This window comes from Rhipicephalus microplus, unplaced genomic scaffold (assembly GCF_043290135.1).
Source record: "Rhipicephalus microplus isolate Deutch F79 unplaced genomic scaffold, USDA_Rmic scaffold_119, whole genome shotgun sequence".
Taxonomy (NCBI): domain Eukaryota; kingdom Metazoa; phylum Arthropoda; class Arachnida; order Ixodida; family Ixodidae; genus Rhipicephalus; species Rhipicephalus microplus.
Window position 1 is genome coordinate 96,427 of NW_027464691.1, and position 26,063 is coordinate 122,489.

At 41.2% G+C, this 26,063-nt stretch overlaps 1 protein-coding gene across 1 annotated transcript; it reads right to left on the reverse strand.

The window, feature by feature from the left end:
- Positions 1 to 503: 503 nt before the first annotated feature.
- Positions 504 to 1,902, reverse strand: LOC142790706 (uncharacterized). Its single transcript, XM_075885318.1, has 3 exons — positions 1,708 to 1,902; positions 1,407 to 1,649; positions 504 to 921 (listed from the first exon to the last, which is right to left on the reverse strand). Exons 1-3 carry the CDS (start codon positions 1,900 to 1,902, stop codon positions 712 to 714), a joined length of 648 nt encoding a protein of 215 aa, XP_075741433.1. The 3' UTR covers positions 504 to 711.
- Between the last annotated feature and the right edge of the window lie 24,161 nt (positions 1,903 to 26,063).

A 26,063-nucleotide genomic window follows, 5' to 3' on the forward strand; every position in this document is an offset into this window, starting at 1 on the left:
CCCCTGTGACAGTCAGCTTTAAATTCATGCTTATGACAAGTTTGCCCCGTCCTCAGGCCACAGGATTAATACACGTATTTTATATTATTTTACAAAAGGACTTGAAAGAACTTTCAGACCCCTTTTACGGCATTTAACTATAGCACAACGTTTTAGCTTCTCGTTAAAATCACTTTTGAATAAAGGCCATGATTTTATGTTTGCCTTTGTCCGCTGGCGCGACGGTGGATTACATAACCTTCAATTCATTCCAGAGTATTTCAGGAGCTATAATAACTCTAAATTAGCATCCATCTGCATATTTCCCGTTCGAAGAATGTTGAATGTGAAATTGTCTTCTTTGCTGTGAATGTGGAAATAATGAAAATGCCGGGTATTGTGCTTACAATAAAACGTCCGTTTATTAACTGGAGCTCTACAATCTCTAAATGATCAGTATATTTTCTAATACAGCAGAACAATCTTGCCTGCATTACAAGGTAAAAAAAATGGAGGTACCATGGTCCTCAAAGGCGCAGAACTTTTCTGGAGAGGGGCTTGTGTGCCAGCCTTACAAGACGTTGCACAGTGGCACTCACATTCCCTGCCCAGTTAGCTAGGAGTGGTCGAAGCAGCTTTTTTAAAAAAAACATCACAGATCTGGTTCGTGTGCTGAAGGCTGCCCGAACCACACCGTAGTGCAGGGCAGGTAACCAAATGTGGAAGGAGGGCTTAGTGAAGAAGTTTACACAGATTTCCACTTCTTCGAACTTCAGTGTCTTTCATCACTTCACTGACAAAGTCACATGCGAGTTTGCAAATTTTCACGATCTCCATGTTGGGATACCGAAGTTGTCCGTTATCGATTTTCTTCACTAAATCGTAGATGCTGCCACACGGTTTCGTCTCTTGCAGGAGAACCTTGCATGATTCACAGGGCAACTGCAAGTAATAAAATCAAGCCAAGTAAAATTTTCATCAAAAGTACTATGCAACAAGTATGTAGGCTCCTTTTCTTACTTCGCTTAGCTAAAGAAAAATATCTAAATTTCGTAAGAGTGGGAATGAAACAACCTGCGGCAAAAAGAGTGGCATACACGCATATCTGGTGTAAACCCTTACAGTGGTGGCACACCAGCGGGGCGGGACCCGCATCCTGATTCGGGCCGGAACCCTGGCTCCGGACTGACCTGAGTTTTTCTTCACTCGAGGTCAGCCTGGAACCCTGCCCTTGGTTTTTAGTGGCGAAAGGGAGGGCAAAAGGAGAAAGATATGAGAAAGAGGGAGAACTGCTGCTTCGCATATTATAGTTAACATTCGAAGAAGGCGAAAGTGAAGTGAACATTGTTTAAGACTGGCTGGCACGCTAGCGACGTGTTCGAAAGAATGCAGCAAATAATGCAAAGCTTAAAAATAATCGTCCTTACCTTCTCCTCACATGCACGCGCGATGTATCCGGCCAGGTATACTAGGGGTGCTAGTTCGAGGTCATCCGGCACAGCAAGCCAAACATTTATTACTTCTAGCTCATAGGAAAGCCGCATAGCACCGAGGACGACCGCAAGTGGCACGGCCGCGGTGTTGCCTTCTCGGGCTTTGAGTTTTAGAGGTGCATTTGTTTCGGAGCTATGGGGAGCGTTTCCACTCTTAGCAGCTTGGAGGATTCCAACCTGGGGAAAAAAGTGCGTAGGTTACATGGGTGTGCTCTCCAACGGGCACCAAATATACCTTTAACAGCTTTTCGGCTGTGAAGACCGCGGTTCTTGCATCAACTCTATCGTTGCCTCCGTTAAACTGTCGAAAGCAACTGAAGAGGGACTCCACGGGGTCGCTGTTCAAGGCACGGGTCAAGACGTAGCGAAAGCTGGAAAAAAAATTGCCCGCAGCTTCCCTCGGGGGAACACTGAGGAGGATGCGGACCATATAATTGGTTAACGGGGTGTTAAAGTGCGACTTACTTGGGTCGATGGCTAAATTGGTTAACGTGGTTGTGAAATGGGGTGTTAAATTGCGACTTACTTGGGTCGATGGCTAAATTGGTTAACGTGGTTGTAGGAGGGGGTGTTAAATGAGTGAACACGTACACACGTATGCGAAAGGGCGGCGCTGGTCGAAGGGACGTCGATCATTGTGTTTGTGGATTCGTTGGAATTCATTTCACCGCGACCTTGGACGTCGACGCGCCGTACAAACCAACCGACGAGCGGCAACTGAGCGAGCGAGCGCCGACCTTGAGTATATATACAGCACGACGGCGCATGCACTGTCAGCTGTTGAATGTTCTCGAAGCGCGACGCCACATGCGCGTCCACTGGAGAATCAGGAGAATTGTAGATGTCGAACGCGGTGTGTAGAGGAGGAAGGGTGCACAGATGGTGGAGGAGTGAAGCGCGCGCGGTGTGTAGGGGAGGAAGGGATGCACAGATGGTGGAAGAGTGGGCGACGGCGCATGCGCGCGCGTCAGCTGTCGAATGTTCGAGAAGCGGTGCGGACGGCGCGGACGGCGCACTACAAGGCGCGAGTATAAGATGCTCCGCATCTAAAAGTTTGTTTGATACCTAAGTCAATACATATATACGTAACTGCGATAAAAAATATAAAGGTGAAAAAAGAAAAACCTACTTGTTGTCTGATAGATGTTAAATCAATGCCACAGTTGACCTCGTCGTCATTATCGTTGCCTCGCATGTTTCTTTCGTCATTTTCTTTTTTGTTTTGCCACCAGAAAGCTGAATCTCCTCGATGTACGTGATGAAGTCTACTTCAAGCCACGAAAGACGGTCGTCGTCGATCAAGTAGAATGGTTCTTCCCTTTGACCGCGCGGCTTCACAGCGCCAATATTGTGAAGGTCATACCACTTCGACACCCATTTTCATGAAGGTGATGGTGGGCAAACAGTCCTGAAATTCTGTCGCATCAAGGTGGCATTGCGGGTTATCTTGTAGGAACTCAAGCGTTGCTATTACGACTGGGGAGAAAACTTGCGTAGCCCTTGACACTTTCATCTTTTCAAAGTTGTTCGGTTCAACGTGTGACTGTGTTAGGAACCTCACTGTCTTTACGAGTAGCTGTGACTGAATGCTGAGTAGCTTCTTCAAGTACAGTCCACCTTGAATTAGATTATCTCCGTCCATCATCTCTCTTTCCACAAGATTATTTCTGAGGTTCTTGATTAGGTGATTCGGATCAAAAGACAAAAAAAAGAGGATCACCTTGTCGCAATGGATGTGGCACTACATGCGCAAGCATTCCGTCCTCGGAAAGGCTCTTGAAGAGCGCAACATTTGACTGGTGATTGTCGGTAACAATCCTCGTTACACGGAAACCCACATCTTCGACTGCCTTCATGACATTCATTGTCATAGAACGAAGTTGCTCACTCCTGAGGCACCAGGTAAAGAAGTACCCAACTGTTATTACATAGGCAGTTGATAGCCCTCGCAGGACGAAGCACAACAACCTGTTCGCCACTTCAGGCGTTGCACATAATTGCTGCTCAGGACCCATGACAACGAGACCGAAAACCTTATCAAGTTGGCGATCAAACATAACTTTCTGCTGTATCGCCATTTCATCGATGATTAGGGAGCAGAAGATTGCTTGTTCAACTTGTAACGCTTGAAACTCTGTGCGGAGGCGTTCTGTTATGAGCGATGTGACGCCTATTTCGCCTGTTGAGTGCCCGATGTACTTCTGTAGTGTGGCACGACAGGGCAACTTGAACAGGCCTCTTGTCCTCACATACTCGTAACCTTTTGTTGGAGCACGCTTTCCAGAGGACGCACTCCTCAGAATTGATTCAGTGTACGCTGGCTTCTTGGAAGCGAAATTCGACACTTGATTCTTAATAAATTCGGCGGTTTTATGGCCTTCGTCTGCGGCTCTTTGTACACTCACAAAACAGGCAATTTCTTTGTTGCTTTCGAAAGCTTGAAGCCGTTCACAAACCGTATCGTGCTGGCTTTGGAGCGTCTTAAGTGACTTATTGAGGCGGGAAATTTTCCGCTGCAGACGGTTCGTCGTTTTTTTCGCATCCTCTATGATCCGCTTAAGGTCAAGGTCTGTTTGAGACATTTTATCTGTACATGAACTGGTTTGGCACATACTATCAGCAGGCAATGAACAGTCCCACGTTCCGTCCGAAGACCCGCTTGGTGCAACATGTTCTTGATCTCCGAAGAGATCAGGCTCGACATCTTCATGCCTGCTTTCATCTGGGCCATTTCATGCACTTTTTTTCGCGCAAGCTGATGAACCACCATCTGGTACTTCTCTTCGAGGCCACTTTCTTATCCTTGGAGCCCTTGGCTTTTGCATATAAGACGGGTAATTGGGGAACACCGTCGGGATAGCAGTTGGCAGGAGCATTCGCAGTTTGGTGCCTTTCTTATAGTCATTTTCGGTGAAGTGAAGGGAACAAACCGAAGAGCGGTCACTGGGTACCCACCTCGTTTCTTTTCCGCGAGATCCCTGCCGGGAGATGTTGGTGAGCCATGCTTGTTGTCGTTCAGCGCTCGATGGAAATTCATGGTAGCTCAAACCGGGATTTTTCTTTGCGTTCGACGCGCAAAGTGGAACACAGCAGTTTTTTGGCATACTAACTGGCCACTCTAACTACCTAGCTGGACTGTGAGGCAGATCGCATCAAGCTGAACACCACTATATTTGTTTGGAGCATGTAACCTCATTCCGCGGCGAGAAATTGGCGCGAAAATGCCGCGTTCGCCGTGTCCCCTACTACTAGCGCCCCCCGCGAAACTTGCGGCCGCAACTGTCAACAACGCTCGTCCTCCCTCGCCAATGCGCGGCGGCTCCACGCAGCAGGCCGCACCCTGTGCGCTTTGATCCAGCGGCCGTGCTTAAACTAACCTAACCTAACCTAACCTTCGCACTTCTATCGTTAGAAAACGTTTTACTCGCCACTTTACAATGTTTTCTACAAGATTACGACGGTTTCATGCGCTTTCACATTAGATATCGTAGTTCGCGACTTGTAATGTTGAAAAACACTACATCTCACTAAGTGACATTGTTTAATGCGGTTTTACGACGGTTGATTTGTCAACCTCACCTAACATTCGCACTTGTATCTAAAGACGCTCAATTACACTGTTTCGTTCACAATTACGATATTTGCTTGACCTCACAGTTTCTCACCAACTTATTACAGTACACAACGCTGTATCTCGCTAAATGACATCGTTCTTTAAGGTTTCACGATACTTGCATGCGCTTTACCGAGAATGTCACAACATAGCAGTTTCGCACTTGTAACGGTACAACACGCAGTATTTGGCTTGTTCATGCCGTTTTGTGTGCTTTCACAACATTTTACCTATCACAGTTTTGTACTCGCAATAAAACAACACTATCTCGTTAGATGACGTCGTTTTTGGTGGTTTCACGACGCTACCTAGCTTAAACTAACATAACTCGACCTAACATAACCTTCGCACTTCTATCGTTAGAAAACGTTTTACTCGCTACTTTACATTGCTTTCTACAACATTACGACGGTTTCAAGCGATTTCACATTAGATATCGCAGTTCCCAACTTGTAAAGGTGAAAAACACTGCATCTCACTAAGTGACATTGTTTATTGCGGTTTTACGACGGTTCATACCTTAACCTAACGTAACCTAACCTAACCTAACCCAACCTAACCTTACATAACCTTACCTAACCTAACCTAACCAAACCTAACCTAACGTAACCTAACCTAACCTAACCTAACCTAACCTAACCTAACCCAACCTAACCCCACCCAACCCAACCTAAACTAACCTAAGCAAACCTAACCTAACCTAACCAAACCTAACCTAACCTAACTTAACCTAACCTAACCTAACCTAACGACGGTTGCAAGCGCTCTCACATTAGATATCGCAGTTCCCCACATTTAATGGTGAAAAACACTGCATCTCACTAATTGACATTGTTTAATGCGGTTTTACGACGGTTGATATGTCAACCTAACCTAACATTCGCACTTGTATCTAAAGAAGCTCAATTACACTGTTTCGTTCACAATTACGATATTTGCTTGACCTCACAGTTTCTCACCAACTTATTACAGTACAGAACGCTGTATCTCGCTAAAGGACATCGTTCTTTAAGGTTTCACGATACTCGCATGCGCTTTACCGAGAATGTCACAACATAGCAGTTTCGCACTTGTAACGGTACAACACGCAGTATTTGGCTTGTTCATGCCGTTTTGTGTGCTTTCACAACATTTTACCTATCGCATTTTCGTACTCGCAATAAAACAACACTATCTCGTTAAATGACGTCGTTTTTGGTGGTTTCACGACGCTACCTAGCTTAAACTAACATAACTCAACCTAACATAACCTTCGCACTTCTATCGTTAGAAAACGTTTTACTCGCTACTTTACAATGCTTTCTACAACATTACGACGGTTTCAAGCGCTTTCACATTAGATATCGCAGTTCTCAACTTGTAAAGGTGAAAAACACTGCATCTCACTAAGTGACATTGTTTAATGCGGTTTTAGCGCGGTTCATATCTTAACCTAACCTAACCTAACCTAACCCACCCTAACCTAACATAACCTAACCTAACCTAACCTAACCTAACCTAACCTAACCTAACCAAACCTAACCTAACGTAACCTAACGTAACCTAACCTAACCTAACCTAACCTAACGACGTTTGCAAGCGCTTTCACATTAGATATCGCAGTTCCCGACTTGTAATGGCGAAAACATTGCATCTCACTAAGTGACATTGTTTAATGCGGTTTTACGACGGTTCATATCTTAACCTAACCTAACATTCGTACTTGTATTGAAAAACGCTCTATTACACTGTTTCGTTCACAATTACGATATTTGCATAACCTCACAGTTTTTCACCAACTTATTGCAGTACAGAACGTTGTATCTCGCTAAATGACATTGTTCTTTAAGGTTTCACGATGCTTGCATGCGCTTTAACGAGAATATCACAATATAGCAGTTTCGCACTGTAACGGTAGAACACGCAGTATTTGGCTTGTTCATGCCGTTTTGTGTGCTTTCACAACATTTCACCTATCGCAGTTTAATGCAATAAAACAACACTATCTCGTTACATGACGTCGTTTGTGGTAGTTTCACGACGCTACCTAGCTTAAACTAACCTAACCTAACCTAACCTTCGCACTTCTATCGTTAGAAAACGTTTTACTCGCCACTTTACAATGTTTTCTACAAGATTACGACGGTTTCATGCGCTTTCACATTAGATATCGTAGTTCCCGACTTGTAATGTTGAAAAACACTACATCTCACTAAGTGACATTGTTTAATGCGGTTTTACGACGGTTGATTTGTCAACCTAACCTAACATTCGCACTTGTACCTAAAGACGCTCAATTACACTGTTTCGTTCACAATTACGATATTTGCTTGACCTCACAGTTTCTCACCAACTTATTACAGTACACAACGCTGTATCTCGCTAAATGACATCGTTCTTTAAGGTTTCACGATACTTGCATGCGCTTTACCGAGAATGTCACAACATAGCAGTTTCGCACTTGTAACGGTACAACACGCAGTATTTGGCTTGTTCATGCCGTTTTGTTTGCTTTCACAACATTTTACCTATCACAGTTTTGTACTCGCAATAAAACAACACTATCTCGTTAGATGACGTCGTTTTTGGTGGTTTCACGACGCTACCTAGCTTAAACTAACATAACTCAACCTAACATAACCTTCGCACTTCTATCGTTAGAAAACGTTTTACTCGCTACTTTACATTGCTTTCTACAACATTACGACGGTTTCAAGCGCTTTCACATTAGATATCGCAGTTCCCAACTTGTAAAGGTGAAAAACACTGCATCTCACTAAGTGACATTGTTTATTGCGGTTTTACGACGGTTCATACCTTAACCTAACGTAACCTAACCTAACCTAACCCAACCTAACCTTACATAACCTTACCTAACCTAACCTAACCAAACCTAACCTAACGTAACCTAACCTAACCTAACCTAACCTAACCCAACCTAACCCCACCCAACCCAACCTAAACTAACCTAAGCAAACCTAACCTAACCTAACCAAACCTAACCTAACCTAACTTAACCTAACCTAACCTAACCTAACGACGGTTGCAAGCGCTCTCACATTAGATATCGCAGTTCCCCACATTTAATGGTGAAAAACACTGCATCTCACTAATTGACATTGTTTAATGCGGTTTTACGACGGTTGATATGTCAACCTAACCTAACATTCGCACTTGTATCTAAAGACGCTCAATTACACTGTTTAGTTCACAATTACGATATTTGCTTGACCTCACAGTTTCTCACCAACTTATTACAGTACAGAACGCTGTATCTCGCTAAAGGACATCGTTCTTTAAGGTTTCACGATACTTGCATGCGCTTTACCGAGAATGTCACAACATAGCAGTTTCGCACTTGTAACGGTACAACACGCAGTATTTGGCTCGTTCATGCCGTTTTTCGTGCTTTCACAACATTTTACCTATCGCATTTTCGTACTCGCAATAAAACAACACTATCTCGTTAAATGACGTCGTTTTTGGTGGTTTCACGACGCTACCTAGCTTAAACTAACATAACTCAACCTAACATAACCTTCGCACTTCTATCATTAGAAAACGTTTTACTCGCTACTTTACAATGCTTTCTACAACATTACGACGGTTTCAAGCGCTTTCACATTAGATATCGCAGTTCCCAACTTGTAAAGGTGAAAAACACTGCATCTCACTAAGTGACATTGTTTATTGCGGTTTTACGACGGTTCATACCTTAACCTAACGTAACCTAACCTAACCTAACCTAACCCAACCTAACCTAACATAACCTAACCTAACCTAACCTAACCAAACCTAACCTAACGTAACCTAACCTAACCTAACCTAACCTAACCTAACCTAACCTAACGACGTTTGCAAGCGCTTTCACATTAGATATCGCTGTTCCCGACTTGTAATGGTGAAAAACACTGTATCTCACTAAGTGACATTGTTTAATGCGGTTTTACGACGGTTCATATCTTAACCTAACCTAACATTCGTACTTATATTGAAAAACGCTCTATTACACTGTTTCGTTCACAATTACGATATTTGCATAACCTCACAGTTTTTCACCAACTTATTGCAGTACAGAACGCTGTATCTCGCTAAATGACATTGTTCTTTAAGGTTTCACGATGCTTGCATGCGCTTTAACGAGAATATCACAACATAGCAGTTTCGCACTTGTAACGGTACAACACGCAGTATTTGGCTTGTTCATGCCGTTTTGTGTGCTTTCACAACATTTCAACTATCGCAGTTTCGTACTCGCAATAAAACAACAGTATCTCGTTAGATGACGTCGTTTTTGGTGGTTTCACGACGCTACCTAGCTCAAACTAACATAACTCAACCTAACATAACCTACGCACTTCTATCGTTAGAAAACGTTTTACTCGCTACTTTACATTGCTTTCTACAACATTACGACGGTTTCAAGCGCTTTCACATTAGATATCGCAGTTCCCAACTTGTAAAGGTGAAAAACACTGCATCTCACTAAGTGACATTGTTTAATGCGGTTTTACGACGGTTCATACCTTAACCTAACGTAACCTAACCTAACCTAACCTTACCTAACCTAACCTAACCTAGCCTAACCCAACCCAACCCAACCTAACCTAACCTAACCTAAACTAACCTAACCCAACCTAACCTAACCTAACCTAATCTAACCCAACCTAACCCAACCCAACCCAACCTAACCTAACCTAAGCTAACCTAACCTAACCTAACCTAACCAAACCTAACCTAACCTAACCTAACGTAACCTAAACTAACCTAACCTATTCTAACGAAACCTAACCTTACCTGACCTAACCTAACCTAACATAACCTAACCTAACCTAACATAACCTAACGTAACCTAACCTACCCTAACCTAACGTAACCTAACCTAACCTAACCCAACCTAACCCAACCCAACCCAACCCAACAACACCCAACCCACCACCTAACCTAACCTAACCTAACCTTACCTAACCTAACCAAATTATCCTTACCTAACCTAACCTAACCTAACGTAACCTAAACTAACCTAACCTAACGTAACCTAACCTAACCTAACGTAACCTAACCTAACCTAACCTAACCCAACCTAACCTAACCTAACCTAACCTAACCCAACTCAACCCAACCTAACCTAATCTAACCTAACCTAACCTAACCTAACCAAACCTAACCTAACCTAACCTAACCTAACCTAACCTAACCTAACGACGGTTGCAAGCGCTTTCACATTAGATATCGCAGTTCCCCACATTTAATGGTGAAAAACACTGCATCTCACTAATTGACATTGTTTAATGCGGTTCATATCTTAACCTAACCTAACATTCGCACTTGTATCTAAAAACGCTCTATTACACTGTTTTGTTCACAATTACGATATTTGCATAACCTCCCAGTTTTTCACCAACTTATTGCAGTACAGAACGCTGTATCTCGCTAAATGACATCGTTCTTTAAGGTTTCACGATACTTGCATGCGCTTTAACGAGAATATCACAATAAAGCAGTTTCGCACTTGTAACGGCACAAGACGCAGTATCTGGCTAGTTCATGCCATTTTGTGTGCTTTCCCAGTATTTCACCTATCGCAGTTTCGTACTCGCAATAAAACAACACTATCTCGTTAGATGACGTCACGACGCTACCTAGCTTAAACTAACCTAACCTAACCTAACCTTCGCACTTCTATCGTTAGAAAACGTTTTACTCGCCACTTTACAATGTTTTCTACAAGATTACGACGGTTTCATGCGCTTTCACATTAGATATCGTAGTTCCCGACTTGTAATGTTGAAAAACACTACATCTCACTAAGTGACATTGTTTAATGCGGTTTTACGACGGTTGATTTGTCAACCTAACCTAACATTGGCACTTGTATCTAAAGACGCTCAATTACACTGTTTCGTTCACAATTACGATATTTGCTTGACCTCACAGTTTCTCACCAACTTATTACAGTACACAACGCTGTATCTCGCTAAATGACATCGTTCTTTAAGGTTTCACGATACTTGCATGCGCTTTACCGAGAATGTCACAACATAGCAGTTTCGCACTTGTAACGGTACAACACGCAGTATTTGGCTTGTTCATGCCGTTTTGTGTGCTTTCACAACATTTTACCTATCACAGTTTTGTACTCGCAATAAAACAACACTATCTCGTTAGATGACGTCGTTTTTGGTGGTTTCACGACGCTACCTAGCTTAAACTAACATAACTCAACCTAACATAACCTTCGCACTTCTATCGTTAGAAAACGTTTTACTCGCTACTTTACATTGCTTTCTACAACATTACGACGGTTTCAAGCGATTTCACATTAGATATCGCAGTTCCCAACTTGTAAAGGTGAAAAACACTGCATCTCACTAAGTGACATTGTTTATTGCGGTTTTACGACGGTTCATACCTTAACCTAACGTAACCTAACCTAACCTAACCCAACCTAACCTTACATAACCTTACCTAACCTAACCTAACCAAACCTAACCTAACGTAACCTAACCTAACCTAACCTAACCTAACCTAACCTAACCCAACCTAACCCCACCCAACCCAACCTAAACTAACCTAAGCAAACCTAACCTAACCTAACCAAACCTAACCTAACCTAACTTAACCTAACCTAACCTAACCTAACGACGGTTGCAAGCGCTCTCACATTAGATATCGCAGTTCCCCACATTTAATGGTGAAAAACACTGCATCTCACTAATTGACATTGTTTAATGCGGTTTTACGACGGTTGATATGTCAACCTAACCTAACATTCGCACTTGTATCTAAAGACGCTCAATTACACTGTTTCGTTCACAATTACGATATTTGCTTGACCTCACAGTTTCTCACCAACTTATTACAGTACAGAACGCTGTATCTCGCTAAAGGACATCGTTCTTTAAGGTTTCACGATACTTGCATGCGCTTTACCGAGAATGTCACAACATAGCAGTTTCGCACTTGTAACGGTACAACACGCAGTATTTGCCTTGTTCATGCCGTTTTGTGTGCTTTCACAACATTTTACCTATCGCATTTTCGTACTCGCAATAAAACAACACTATCTCGTTAAATGACGTCGTTTTTGGTGGTTTCACGACGCTACCTAGCTTAAACTAACATAACTCAACCTAACATAACCTTCGCACTTCTATCGTTAGAAAACGTTTTACTCGCTACTTTACAATGCTTTCTACAACATTACGACGGTTTCAAGCGCTTTCACATTAGATATCGCAGTTCTCAACTTGTAAAGGTGAAAAACACTGCATCTCACTAAGTGACATTGTTTAATGCGGTTTTAGCGCGGTTCATATCTTAACCTAACCTAACCTAACCTAACCCAACCTAACCTAACCTAACCTAACCTAACCAAACCTAACCTAACGTAACCTAACGTAACCTAACCTAACCTAACCTAACCTAACGACGTTTGCAAGCGCTTTCACATTAGATATCGCAGTTCCCGACTTGTAATGGTGAAAAACACTGCATCTCACTAAGTGACATTGTTTAATGCGGTTTTACGACGGTTCATATCTTAACCTAACCTAACATTCGTACTTGTATTGAAAAACGCTCTATTACACTGTTTCGTTCACAATTACGATATTTGCATAACCTCACAGTTTTTCACCAACTTATTGCAGTACAGAACGCTGTATCTCGCTAAATGACATTGTTCTTTAAGGTTTCACGATGCTTGCATGCGCTTTAACGAGAATATCACAATATAGCAGTTTCGCACTTGTAACGGTAGAACACGCAGTATTTGGCTTGTTCATGCCGTTTTGTGTGCTTTCACAACATTTCACCTATCGCAGTTTAATGCAATAAAACAACACTATCTCGTTACATGACGTCGTTTTTGGTAGTTTCACGACGCTACCTAGCCTAAACTAACCTAACCTAACCTAACCTTCGCACTTCTATCGTTAGAAAACGTTTTACTCGCCACTTTACAATGTTTTCTACAAGATTACGACGGTTTCATGCGCTTTCACATTAGATATCGTAGTTCCCGACTTGTAATGTTGAAAAACACTACATCTCACTAAGTGACATTGTTTAATGCGGTTTTACGACGGTTGATTTGTCAACCTAACCTAACATTCGCACTTGTACCTAAAGACGCTCAATTACACTGTTTCGTTCACAATTACGATATTTGCTTGACCTCACAGTTTCTCACCAACTTATTACAGTACACAACGCTGTATCTCGCTAAATGACATCGTTCTTTAAGGTTTCACGATACTTGCATGCGCTTTACCGAGAATGTCACAACATAGCAGTTTCGCACTTGTAACGGTACAACACGCAGTATTTGGCTTGTTCATGCCGTTTTGTGTGCTTTCACAACATTTTACCTATCGCATTTTCGTACTCGCAATAAAACAACACTATCTCGTTAAATGACGTCGTTTTTGGTGGTTTCACGACGCTACCTAGCTTAAACTAACATAACTCAACCTAAAATAACCTTCGCACTTCTATCGTTAGAAGACGTTTTACTCGCTACTTTACAATGCTTTCTACAACATTACGACGGTTTCAAGCGCTTTCACATTAGATATCGCAGTTCTCAACTTGTAAAGGTGAAAAACACTGCATCTCACTAAGTGACATTGTTTAATGCGGTTTTAGCGCGGTTCATATCTTAACCTAACCTAACCTAACCTAACCCAACCTAACCTAACATAACCTAACCTAACCTAACCTAACCTAACCTAACCTAACCAAACCTAACCTAACGTAACCTAACGTAACCTAACCTAACCTAACCTAACGACGTTTGCAAGCGCTTTCACATTAGATATCGCAGTTCCCGACTTGTAATGGTGAAAACACTGCATCTCACTAAGTGACATTGTTTAATGCGGTTTTACGACGGTTCATATCTTAACCTAACCTAACATTCGTACTTGTATTGAAAAACGCTCTATTACACTGTTTCGTTCACAATTACGATATTTGCATAACCTCACAGTTTTTCACCAACTTATTGCAGTACAGAACGCTGTATCTCGCTAAATGACATTGTTCTTTAAGGTTTCACGATGCTTGCATGCGCTTTAACGAGAATATCACAATATAGCAGTTTCGCACTGTAACGGTAGAACACGCAGTATTTGGCTTGTTCATGCCGTTTTTTGTGCTTTCACAACATTTCACCTATCGCAGTTTAATGCAATAAAACAACACTATCTCGTTACATGACGTCGTTTGTGGTAGTTTCACGACGCTACCTAGCTTAAACTAACCTAACCTAACCTAACCTTCGCACTTCTATCGTTAGAAAACGTTTTACTCGCCACTTTACAATGTTTTCTACAAGATTACGACGGTTTCATGCGCTTTCACATTAGATATCGTAGTTCCCGACTTGTAATGTTGAAAAACACTACATCTCACTAAGTGACATTGTTTAATGCGGTTTTACGACGGTTGATTTGTCAACCTAACCTAACATTCGCACTTGTACCTAAAGACGCTCAATTACACTGTTTCGTTCACAATTACGATATTTGTTTGACCTCACAGTTTCTCACCAACTTATTACAGTACACAACGCTGTATCTCGCTAAATGACATCGTTCTTTAAGGTTTCACGATACTTGCATGCGCTTTACCGAGAATGTCACAACATAGCAGTTTCGCACTTGTAACGGTACAACACGCAGTATTTGGCTTGTTCATGCCGTTTTGTGTGCTTTCACAACATTTTACCTATCACAGTTTTGTACTCGCAATAAAACAACACTATCTCGTTAGATGACGTCGTTTTTGGTGGTTTCACGACGCTACCTAGCTTAAACTAACATAACTCAACCTAACATAACCTTCGCACTTCTATCGTTAGAAAACGTTTTACTCGCTACTTTACATTGCTTTCTACAACATTACGACGGTTTCAAGCGCTTTCACATTAGATATCGCAGTTCCCAACTTGTAAAGGTGAAAAACACTGCATCTCACTAAGTGACATTGTTTATTGCGGTTTTACGACGGTTCATACCTTAACCTAACGTAACCTAACCTAACCTAACCCAACCTAACCTTACATAACCTTACCTAACCTAACCTAACCAAACCTAACCTAACGTAACCTAACCTAACCTAACTTAACCTAACCTAACCTAACCCAACCTAACCCCACCCAACCCAACCTAAGCTAACCTAAGCAAACCTAACCTAACCTAACCAAACCTAACCTAACCTAACTTAACCTAACCTAACCTAACCTAACGACGGTTGCAAGCGCTCTCACATTAGATATCGCAGTTCCCCACATTTAATGGTGAAAAACACTGCATCTCACTAATTGACATTGTTTAATGCGGTTTTACGACGGTTGATATGTCAACCTAACCTAACATTCGCACTTGTATCTAAAGACGCTCAATTACACTGTTTAGTTCACAATTACGATATTTGCTTGACCTCACAGTTTCTCACCAACTTATTACAGTACAGAACGCTGTATCTCGCTAAAGGACATCGTTCTTTAAGGTTTCACGATACTTGCATGCGCTTTACCGAGAATGTCACAACATAGCAGTTTCGCACTTGTAACGGTACAACACGCAGTATTTGGCTTGTTCGTGCCGTTTTTCGTGCTTTCACAACATTTTACCTATCGCATTTTCGTACTCGCAATAAAACAACACTATCTCGTTAAATGACGTCGTTTTTGGTGGTTTCACGACGCTACCTAGCTTAAACTAACATAACTCAACCTAACATCACCTTCGCACTTCTATCGTTAGAAAACGTTTTACTCGCTACTTTACAATGCTTTCTACAACATTACGACGGTTTCAAGCGCTTTCACATTAGATATCGCAGTTCCCAACTTGTAAAGGTGAAAAACACTGCATCTCACTAAGTGACATTGTTTATTGCGGTTTTACGACGGTTCATACCTTAACCTAACGTAACCTAACCTAACCTAACCTAACCCAACCTAACCTAACATAACCTAACCTAACCTAACCTAACCAAACCTAACCTAACGTAACCTAACCTAACCTAACCTAACCTAACCTAACCTAACCTAACGACGTTTGCAAGCGCTTTCACATTAGATATCGCTGTTCCCGACTTGTAATGGTGAAAAACACTGCATCTCACTAAGTGACATTGTTTAATGCGGTTTTACGACGGTTCATATCTTAACCTAACCTAACATTCGTACTTATATTGAAAAACGCTCTATTACACTGTTTCGTTCACAATTACGATATTTGCATAACCTCACAGTTTTTCACCAACTTATTGCAGTACAGAACGCTGTATCTCGCTAAATGACATTGTTCTTTAAGGTTTCACGATGCTTGCATGCGCTTTAACGAGAATATCACAATATAGCAGTTTCGCACTTGTAACGGTAGAACACGCAGTATTTGGCTTGTTCATGCCGTTTTGTGTGCATTCACAACATTTCACCTATCGCAGTTTAATACTCGCAATAAAACAACACTATCTCGTTAGATGACGTCGTTTTTGGTAGTTTCACGACGCTACCTAGCTTAAACTAACCTAACCTAACCTAACCTTCGCACTTCTATCGTTAGAAAACGTTTTACTCGCAACTTTACAATGTTTTCTACAAGATTACGACGGTTTCATGCGCTTTCACATTAGATATCGCAGTTCCCGACTTTTAATGGTGAAAAACACTGCATCTCACTAAGTGACATTGTTTAATGCGGTTTTACGACGGTTCATACCTTAACCTAACGTAACCTAACCTAACCTAACCTAACCTTACCTAACCTAACCTAACCTAAGCCAACCCAACCCAACCTAAACTAACGTAACCTAACCTAAACTAACCTAACCCAACCTAACCTAACCTAACCTAACCTAACCCAACCTAACCCAACCCAACCCAACCTAAACTAACCTAAGCTAACCTAACCTAACCTAACCAAACCTAACCTAACCTAACTTAACCTAACCTAACGTAACCTAACCTAACCTAACCTATTCTAACGTAACCTAACCTTACCTGACGTAACCTAACCTAACGTAACCTAACCTAACCTAACATAACCTAACGTAACCTAACCTACCCTAACCTAACGTAACCTAACCTAACCTAACCCAACCTAACCCAACCCAACCCAACCCAACAACACCCAACCCAACCTAACCTAACCTAACCTAACCTTACCTAACCTAACCAAATTATCCTTACCTAACCTAACCTAACCTAACGTAACCTAACCTAACCTAACCTAACGTAACCTAACCTAACCTAACGTAACCTAACCTAACCTAACCTAACCCAACCTAACCTAACCTAACCTAACCTAACCCAACTCAACCCAACCTAACCTAATCTAACCTAACCTAACCTAACCTAACCTAACCAAACCTAACCTAACCTAACCTAACCTAACCTAACCTAACCTAACGACGGTTGCAAGCGCTTTCACATTAGATATCGCAGTTCCCCACATTTAATGGTGAAAAACACTGCATCTCACTAATTGACATTGTTTAATGCGGTTCATATCTTAACCTAACCTAACATTCGCACTTGTATCTAAAAACGCTCTATTACACTGTTTTGTTCACAATTACGATATTTGCATAACCTCCCAGTTTTTCACCAACTTATTGCAGTACAGAACGCTGTATCTCGCTAAATGACATCGTTCTTTAAGGTTTCACGATACTTGCATGCGCTTTAACGAGAATATCACAATAAAGCAGTTTCGCACTTGTAACGGCACAAGACGCAGTATCTGGCTAGTTCATGCCATTTTGTGTGCTTTCCCAGTATTTCACCTATCGCAGTTTCGTACTCGCAATAAAACAACACTATCTCGTTAGATGACGTCGTTTTTGGTAGTTTCACGACGCTACCTAGCTTAAACTAACCTAACCTAACCTAACCTTCGCACTTCTATCGTTAGAAAACGTTTTACTCGCCACTTTACAATGTTTTCTACAAGATTACGACGGTTTCATGCGCTTTCACATTAGATATCGTAGTTCCCGACTTGTAATGTTGAAAAACACTACATCTCACTAAGTGACATTGTTTAATGCGGTTTTACGACGGTTGATTTGTCAACCTAACCTAACATTCGCACTTGTATCTAAAGACGCTCAATTACACTGTTTCGTTCACAATTACGATATTTGCTTGACCTCACAGTTTCTCACCAACTTATTACAGTACACAACGCTGTATCTCGCTAAATGACATCGTTCTTTAAGGTTTCACGATACTTGCATGCGCTTTACCGAGAATGTCACAACATAGCAGTTTCGCACTTGTAACGGTACAACACGCAGTATTTGGCTTGTTCATGCCGTTTTGTGTGCTTTCACAACATTTTACCTATCACAGTTTTGTACTCGCAATAAAACAACACTATCTCGTTAGATGACGTCGTTTTTGGTGGTTTCACGACGCTACCTAGCTTAAACTAACATAACTCAACCTAACATAACCTTCGCACTTCTATCGTTAGAAAACGTTTTACTCGCTACTTTACATTGCTTTCTACAACATTACGACGGTTTCAAGCGCTTTCACATTAGATATCGCAGTTCCCAACTTGTAAAGGTGAAAAACACTGCATCTCACTAAGTGACATTGTTTATTGCGGTTTTACGACGGTTCATACCTTAACCTAACGTAACCTAACCTAACCTAACCTAACCCAACCTAACCTAACATAACCTAACCTAACCTAACCTAACCTAACCAAACCTAACCTAACGTAACCTAACCTAACCTAACCTAACCTAACCTAACCTAACCTAACCTAACCTAACCTAACCTAACGACGTTTGCAAGCGCTTTCACATTAGATATCGCTGTTCCCGACTTGTAATGGTGAAAAACACTGCATCTCACTAAGTGACATTGTTTAATGCGGTTTTACGACGGTTCATATCTTAACCTAACCTAACATTCGTACTTATATTGAAAAACGCTCTATTACACTGTTTCGTTCACAATTACGATATTTGCATAACCTCACAGTTTTTCACCAACTTATTGCAGTACAGAACGCTGTATCTCGCTAAATGACATTGTTCTTTAAGGTTTCACGATGCTTGCATGCGCTTTAACGAGAATATCACAATATAGCAGTTTCGCACTTGTAACGGTAGAACACGCAGTATTTGGCTTGTTCATGCCGTTTTGTGTGCATTCACAACATTTCACCTATCGCAGTTTAATACTCGCAATAAAACAACACTATCTCGTTAGATGACGTCGTTTTTGGTAGTTTCACGACGCTACCTAGCTTAAACTAACCTAACCTAACCTAACCTTCGCACTTCTATCGTTAGAAAACGTTTTACTCGCAACTTTACAATGTTTTCTACAAGATTACGACGGTTTCATGCGCTTTCACATTAGATATCGCAGTTCCCGACTTTTAATGGTGAAAAACACTGCATCTCACTAAGTGACATTGTTTAATGCGGTTTTACGACGGTTCATACCTTAACCTAACGTAACCTAACCTAACCTAACCTAACCTTACCTAACCTAACCTAACCTAAGCCAACCCAACCCAACCTAACCTAACGTAACCTAACCTAAACTAACCTAACCCAACCTAACCTAACCTAACCTAACCTAACCCAACCTAACCCAACCCAACCCAACCTAAACTAACCTAAGCTAACCTAACCTAACCTAACCAAACCTAACCTAACCTAACTTAACCTAACCTAACGTAACCTAACCTAACCTAACCTATTCTAACGTAACCTAACCTTACCTGACCTAACCTAACCTAACGTAACCTAACCTAACCTAACATAACCTAACGTAACCTAACCTACCCTAACCTAACGTAACCTAACCTAACCTAACCCAACCTAACCCAACCCAACCCAACCCAACAACACCCAACCCAACCTAACCTAACCTAACCTAACCTTACCTAACCTAACCAAATTATCCTTACCTAACCTAACCTAACCTAACGTAACCTAACCTAACCTAACCTAACGTAACCTAACCTAACCTAACGTAACCTAACCTAACCTAACCTAACCCAACCTAACCTAACCTAACCTAACCTAACCCAACTCAACCCAACCTAACCTAATCTAACCTAACCTAACCTAACCTAACCAAACCTAACCTAACCTAACCTAACCTAACCTAACCTAACGACGGTTGCAAGCGCTTTCACATTAGATATCGCAGTTCCCCACATTTAATAGTGAAAAACACTGCATCTCACTAATTGACATTGTTTAATGCGGTTCATATCTTAACCTAACCTAACATTCGCACTTGTATCTAAAAACGCTCTATTACACTGTTTTGTTCACAATTACGATATTTGCATAACCTCCCAGTTTTTCACCAACTTATTGCAGTACAGAACGCTGTATCTCGCTAAATGACATCGTTCTTTAAGGTTTCACGATACTTGCATGCGCTTTAACGAGAATATCACAATAAAGCAGTTTCGCACTTGTAACGGCACAAGACGCAGTATCTGGCTAGTTCATGCCATTTTGTGTGCTTTCCCAGTATTTCACCTATCGCAGTTTCGTACTCGCAATAAAACAACACTATCTCGTTAGATGACGTCGTTTTTGGTAGTTTCACGACGCTACCTAGCTTAAACTAACCTAACCTAACCTAACCTTCGCACTTCTATCGTTAGAAAACGTTTTACTCGCCACTTTACAATGTTTTCTACAAGATTACGACGGTTTCATGCGCTTTCACATTAGATATCGTAGTTCCCGACTTGTAATGTTGAAAAACACTACATCTCACTAAGTGACATTGTTTAATGCGGTTTTACGACGGTTGATTTGTCAACCTCACCTAACATTCGCACTTGTATCTAAAGACGCTCAATTACACTGTTTCGTTCACAATTACGATATTTGCTTGACCTCACAGTTTCTCACCAACTTATTACAGTACACAACGCTGTATCTCGCTAAATGACATCGTTCTTTAAGGTTTCACGATACTTGCATGCGCTTTACCGAGAATGTCACAACATAGCAGTTTCGCACTTGTAACGGTACAACACGCAGTATTTGGCTTGTTCATGCCGTTTTGTGTGCTTTCACAAAATTTTACCTATCACAGTTTTGTACTCGCAATAAAACAACACTATCTCGTTAGATGACGTCGTTTTTGGTGGTTTCACGACGCTACCTAGCTTAAACTAACATAACTCGACCTAACATAACCTTCGCACTTCTATCGTTAGAAAACGTTTTACTCGCTACTTTACATTGCTTTCTACAACATTACGACGGTTTCAAGCGCTTTCACATTAGATATCGCAGTTCCCAACTTGTAAAGGTGAAAAACACTGCATCTCACTAAGTGACATTGTTTATTGCGGTTTTACGACGGTTCATACCTTAACCTAACGTAACCTAACCTAACCTAACCCAACCTAACCTTACATAACCTTACCTAACCTAACCTAACCAAACCTAACCTAACGTAACCTAACCTAACCTAACCTAACCTAACCTAACCAAACCCAACCTAACCTAACCTAACCCAACCCAACCTAACCTAATCTAACCTAATCTAACCTAACCTAACCAAACCTAACCTAACCTAACCTAACCTAACTTAACCTAACCTAACCTAACCTAACGACGGTTGCAAGCGCTCTCACATTAGATATCGCAGTTCCCCACATTTAATGGTGAAAAACACTGCATCTCACTAATTGACATTGTTTAATGCGGTTTTACGACGGTTGATATGTCAACCTAACCTAACATTCGCACTTGTATCTAAAGAGCTCAATTACACTGTTTCGTTCACAATTACGATATTTGCTTGACCTCACAGTTTCTCACCAACTTATTACAGTACAGAACGCTGTATCTCGCTAAAGGACATCGTTCTTTAAGGTTTCACGATACTTGCATGCGCTTTACCGAGAATGTCACAACATAGCAGTTTCGCACTTGTAACGGTACAACACGCAGTATTTGGCTTGTTCATGCCGTTTTGTGTGCTTTCACAACATTTTACCTATCGCGTTTTCGTACTCGCAATAAAACAACACTATCTCGTTAAATGACGTCGTTTTTGGTGGTTTCACGACGCTACCTAGCTTAAACTAACATAACTCAACCTAACATAACCTTCGCACTTCTATCGTTAGAAAACGTTTTACTCGCTACTTTACAATGCTTTCTACAACATTACGACGGTTTCAAGCGCTTTCACATTAGATATCGCAGTTCTCAACTTGTAAAGGTGAAAAACACTGCATCTCACTAAGTGACATTGTTTAATGCGGTTTTAGCGCGGTTCATATCTTAACCTAACCTAACCTAACCTAACCCAACCTAACCTAACATAACCTAACCTAACCTAACCTAACCTAACCTAACCTAACCTAACCAAACCTAACCTAACGTAACCTAACGTAACCTAACCTAACCTAACCTAACCTAACGACGTTTGCAAGCGCTTTCACATTAGATATCGCAGTTCCCGACTTGTAATGGTGAAAACACTGCATCTCACTAAGTGACATTGTTTAATGCGGTTTTACGACGGTTCATATCTTAACCTAACCTAACATTCGTACTTGTATTGAAAAACGCTCTATTACACTGTTTCGTTCACAATTACGATATTTGCATAACCTCACAGTTTTTCACCAACTTATTGCAGTACAGAACGCTGTATCTCGCTAAATGACATTGTTCTTTAAGGTTTCACGATGCTTGCATGCGCTTTAACGAGAATATCACAATATAGCAGTTTCGCACTGTAACGGTAGAACACGCAGTATTTGGCTTGTTCATGCCGTTTTGTGTGCTTTCACAACATTTCACCTATCGCAGTTTAATGCAATAAAACAACACTATCTCGTTACATGACGTCGTTTGTGGTAGTTTCACGACGCTACCTAGCTTAAACTAACCTAACCTAACCTAACCTTCGCACTTCTATCGTTAGAAAACGTTTTACTCGCCACTTTACAATGTTTTCTACAAGATTACGACGGTTTCATGCGCTTTCACATTAGATATCGTAGTTCCCGACTTGTAATGTTGAAAAACACTACATCTCACTAAGTGACATTGTTTAATGCGGTTTTACGACGGTTGATTTGTCAACCTAACCTAACATTCGCACTTGTACCTAAAGACGCTCAATTACACTGTTTCGTTCACAATTACGATATTTGCTTGACCTCACAGTTTCTCACCAACTTATTACAGTACACAACGCTGTATCTCGCTAAATGACATCGTTCTTTAAGGTTTCACGATACTTGCATGCGCTTTACCGAGAATGTCACAACATAGCAGTTTCGCACTTGTAACGGTACAACACGCAGTATTTGGCTTGTTCATGCCGTTTTGTGTGCTTTCACAACATTTTACCTATCACAGTTTTGTACTCGCAATAAAACAACACTATCTCGTTAGATGACGTCGTTTTTGGTGGTTTCACGACGCTACCTAGCTTAAACTAACATAACTCAACCTAACATAACCTTCGCACTTCTATCGTTAGAAAACGTTTTACTCGCTACTTTACATTGCTTTCTACAACATTACGACGGTTTCAAGCGCTTTCACATTAGATATCGCAGTTCCCAACTTGTAAAGGTGAAAAACACTGCATCTCACTAAGTGACATTGTTTATTGCGGTTTTACGACGGTTCATACCTTAACCTAACGTAACCTAACCTAACCTAACCCAACCTAACCTTACATAACCTTACCTAACCTAACCTAACCAAACCTAACCTAACGTAACCTAACCTAACCTAACTTAACCTAACCTAACCTAACCCAACCTAACCCCACCCAACCCAACCTAAACTAACCTAAGCAAACCTAACCTAACCTAACCAAACCTAACCTAACCTAACTTAACCTAACCTAACCTAACCTAACGACGGTTGCAAGCGCTCTCACATTAGATATCGCAGTTCCCCACATTTAATGGTGAAAAACACTGCATCTCACTAATTGACATTGTTTAATGCGGTTTTACGACGGTTGATATGTCAACCTAACCTAACATTCGCACTTGTATCTAAAGACGCTCAATTACACTGTTTAGTTCACAATTACGATATTTGCTTGACCTCACAGTTTCTCACCAACTTATTACAGTACAGAACGCTGTATCTCGCTAAAGGACATCGTTCTTTAAGGTTTCACGATACTTGCATGGGCTTTACCGAGAATGTCACAACATAGCAGTTTCGCACTTGTAACGGTACAACACGCAGTATTTGGCTTGTTCATGCCGTTTTTCGTGCTTTCACAACATTTTACCTATCGCATTTTCGTACTCGCAATAAAACAACACTATCTCGTTAAATGACGTCATTTTTGGTGGTTTCACGACGCTACCTAGCTTAAACTAACATAACTCAACCTAACATAACCTTCGCACTTCTATCGTTAGAAAACGTTTTACTCGCTACTTTACAATGCTTTCTACAACATTACGACGGTTTCAAGCGCTTTCACATTAGATATCGCAGTTCCCAACTTGTAAAGGTGAAAAACACTGCATCTCACTAAGTGACATTGTTTATTGCGGTTTTACGACGGTTCATACCTTAACCTAACGTAACCTAACCTAACCTAACCTAACCCAACCTAACCTAACATAACCTAACCTAACCTAACCTAACCAAACCTAACCTAACGTAACCTAACCTAACCTAACCTAACCTAACCTAACCTAACCTAACCTAACGACGTTTGCAAGCGCTTTCACATTAGATATCGCTGTTCCCGACTTGTAATGGTGAAAAACACTGTATCTCACTAAGTGACATTGTTTAATGCGGTTTTACGACGGTTCATATCTTAACCTAACCTAACATTCGTACTTATATTGAAAAACGCTCTATTACACTGTTTCGTTCACAATTACGATATTTGCATAACCTCACAGTTTTTCACCAACTTATTGCAGTACAGAACGCTGTATCTCGCTAAATGACATTGTTCTTTAAGGTTTCACGATGCTTGCATGCGCTTTAACGAGAATATCACAATATAGCAGTTTCGCACTTGTAACGGTAGAACACGCAGTATTTGGCTTGTTCATGCCGTTTTGTGTGCATTCACAACATTTCACCTATCGCAGTTTAATACTCGCAATAAAACAACACTATCTCGTTAGATGACGTCGTTTTTGGTAGTTTCACGACGCTACCTAGCTTAAACTAACCTAACCTAACCTAACCTTCGCACTTCTATCGTTAGAAAACGTTTTACTCGCAACTTTACAATGTTTTCTACAAGATTACGACGGTTTCATGCGCTTTCACATTAGATATCGCAGTTCCCGACTTTTAATGGTGAAAAACACTGCATCTCACTAAGTGACATTGTTTAATGCGGTTTTACGACGGTTCATACCTTAACCTAACGTAACCTAACCTAACCTAACCTAACCTTACCTAACCTAACCTAACCTAAGCCAACCCAACCCAACCTAAACTAACGTAACCTAACCTAAACTAACCTAACCCAACCTAACCTAACCTAACCTAACCTAACCCAACCTAACCCAACGCAACCCAACCTAAACTAACCTAAGCTAACCTAACCTAACCTAACCAAACCTAACCTAACCTAACTTAACCTAACCTAACGTAACCTAACCTAACCTAACCTATTCTAACGTAACCTAACCTTACCTGACCTAACCTAACCTAACGTAACCTAACCTAACCTAACATAACCTAACGTAACCTAACCTACCCTAACCTAACGTAACCTAACCTAACCTAACCCAACCTAACCCAACCCAACCCAACCCAACAACACCCAACCCAACCTAACCTAACCTAACCTAACCTTACCTAACCTAACCAAATTATCCTTACCTAACCTAACCTAACCTAACGTAACCTAACCTAACCTAACCTAACGTAACCTAACCTAACCTAACGTAACCTAACCTAACCTAACCTAACCCAACCTAACCTAACCTAACCTAACCTAACCCAACTCAACCCAA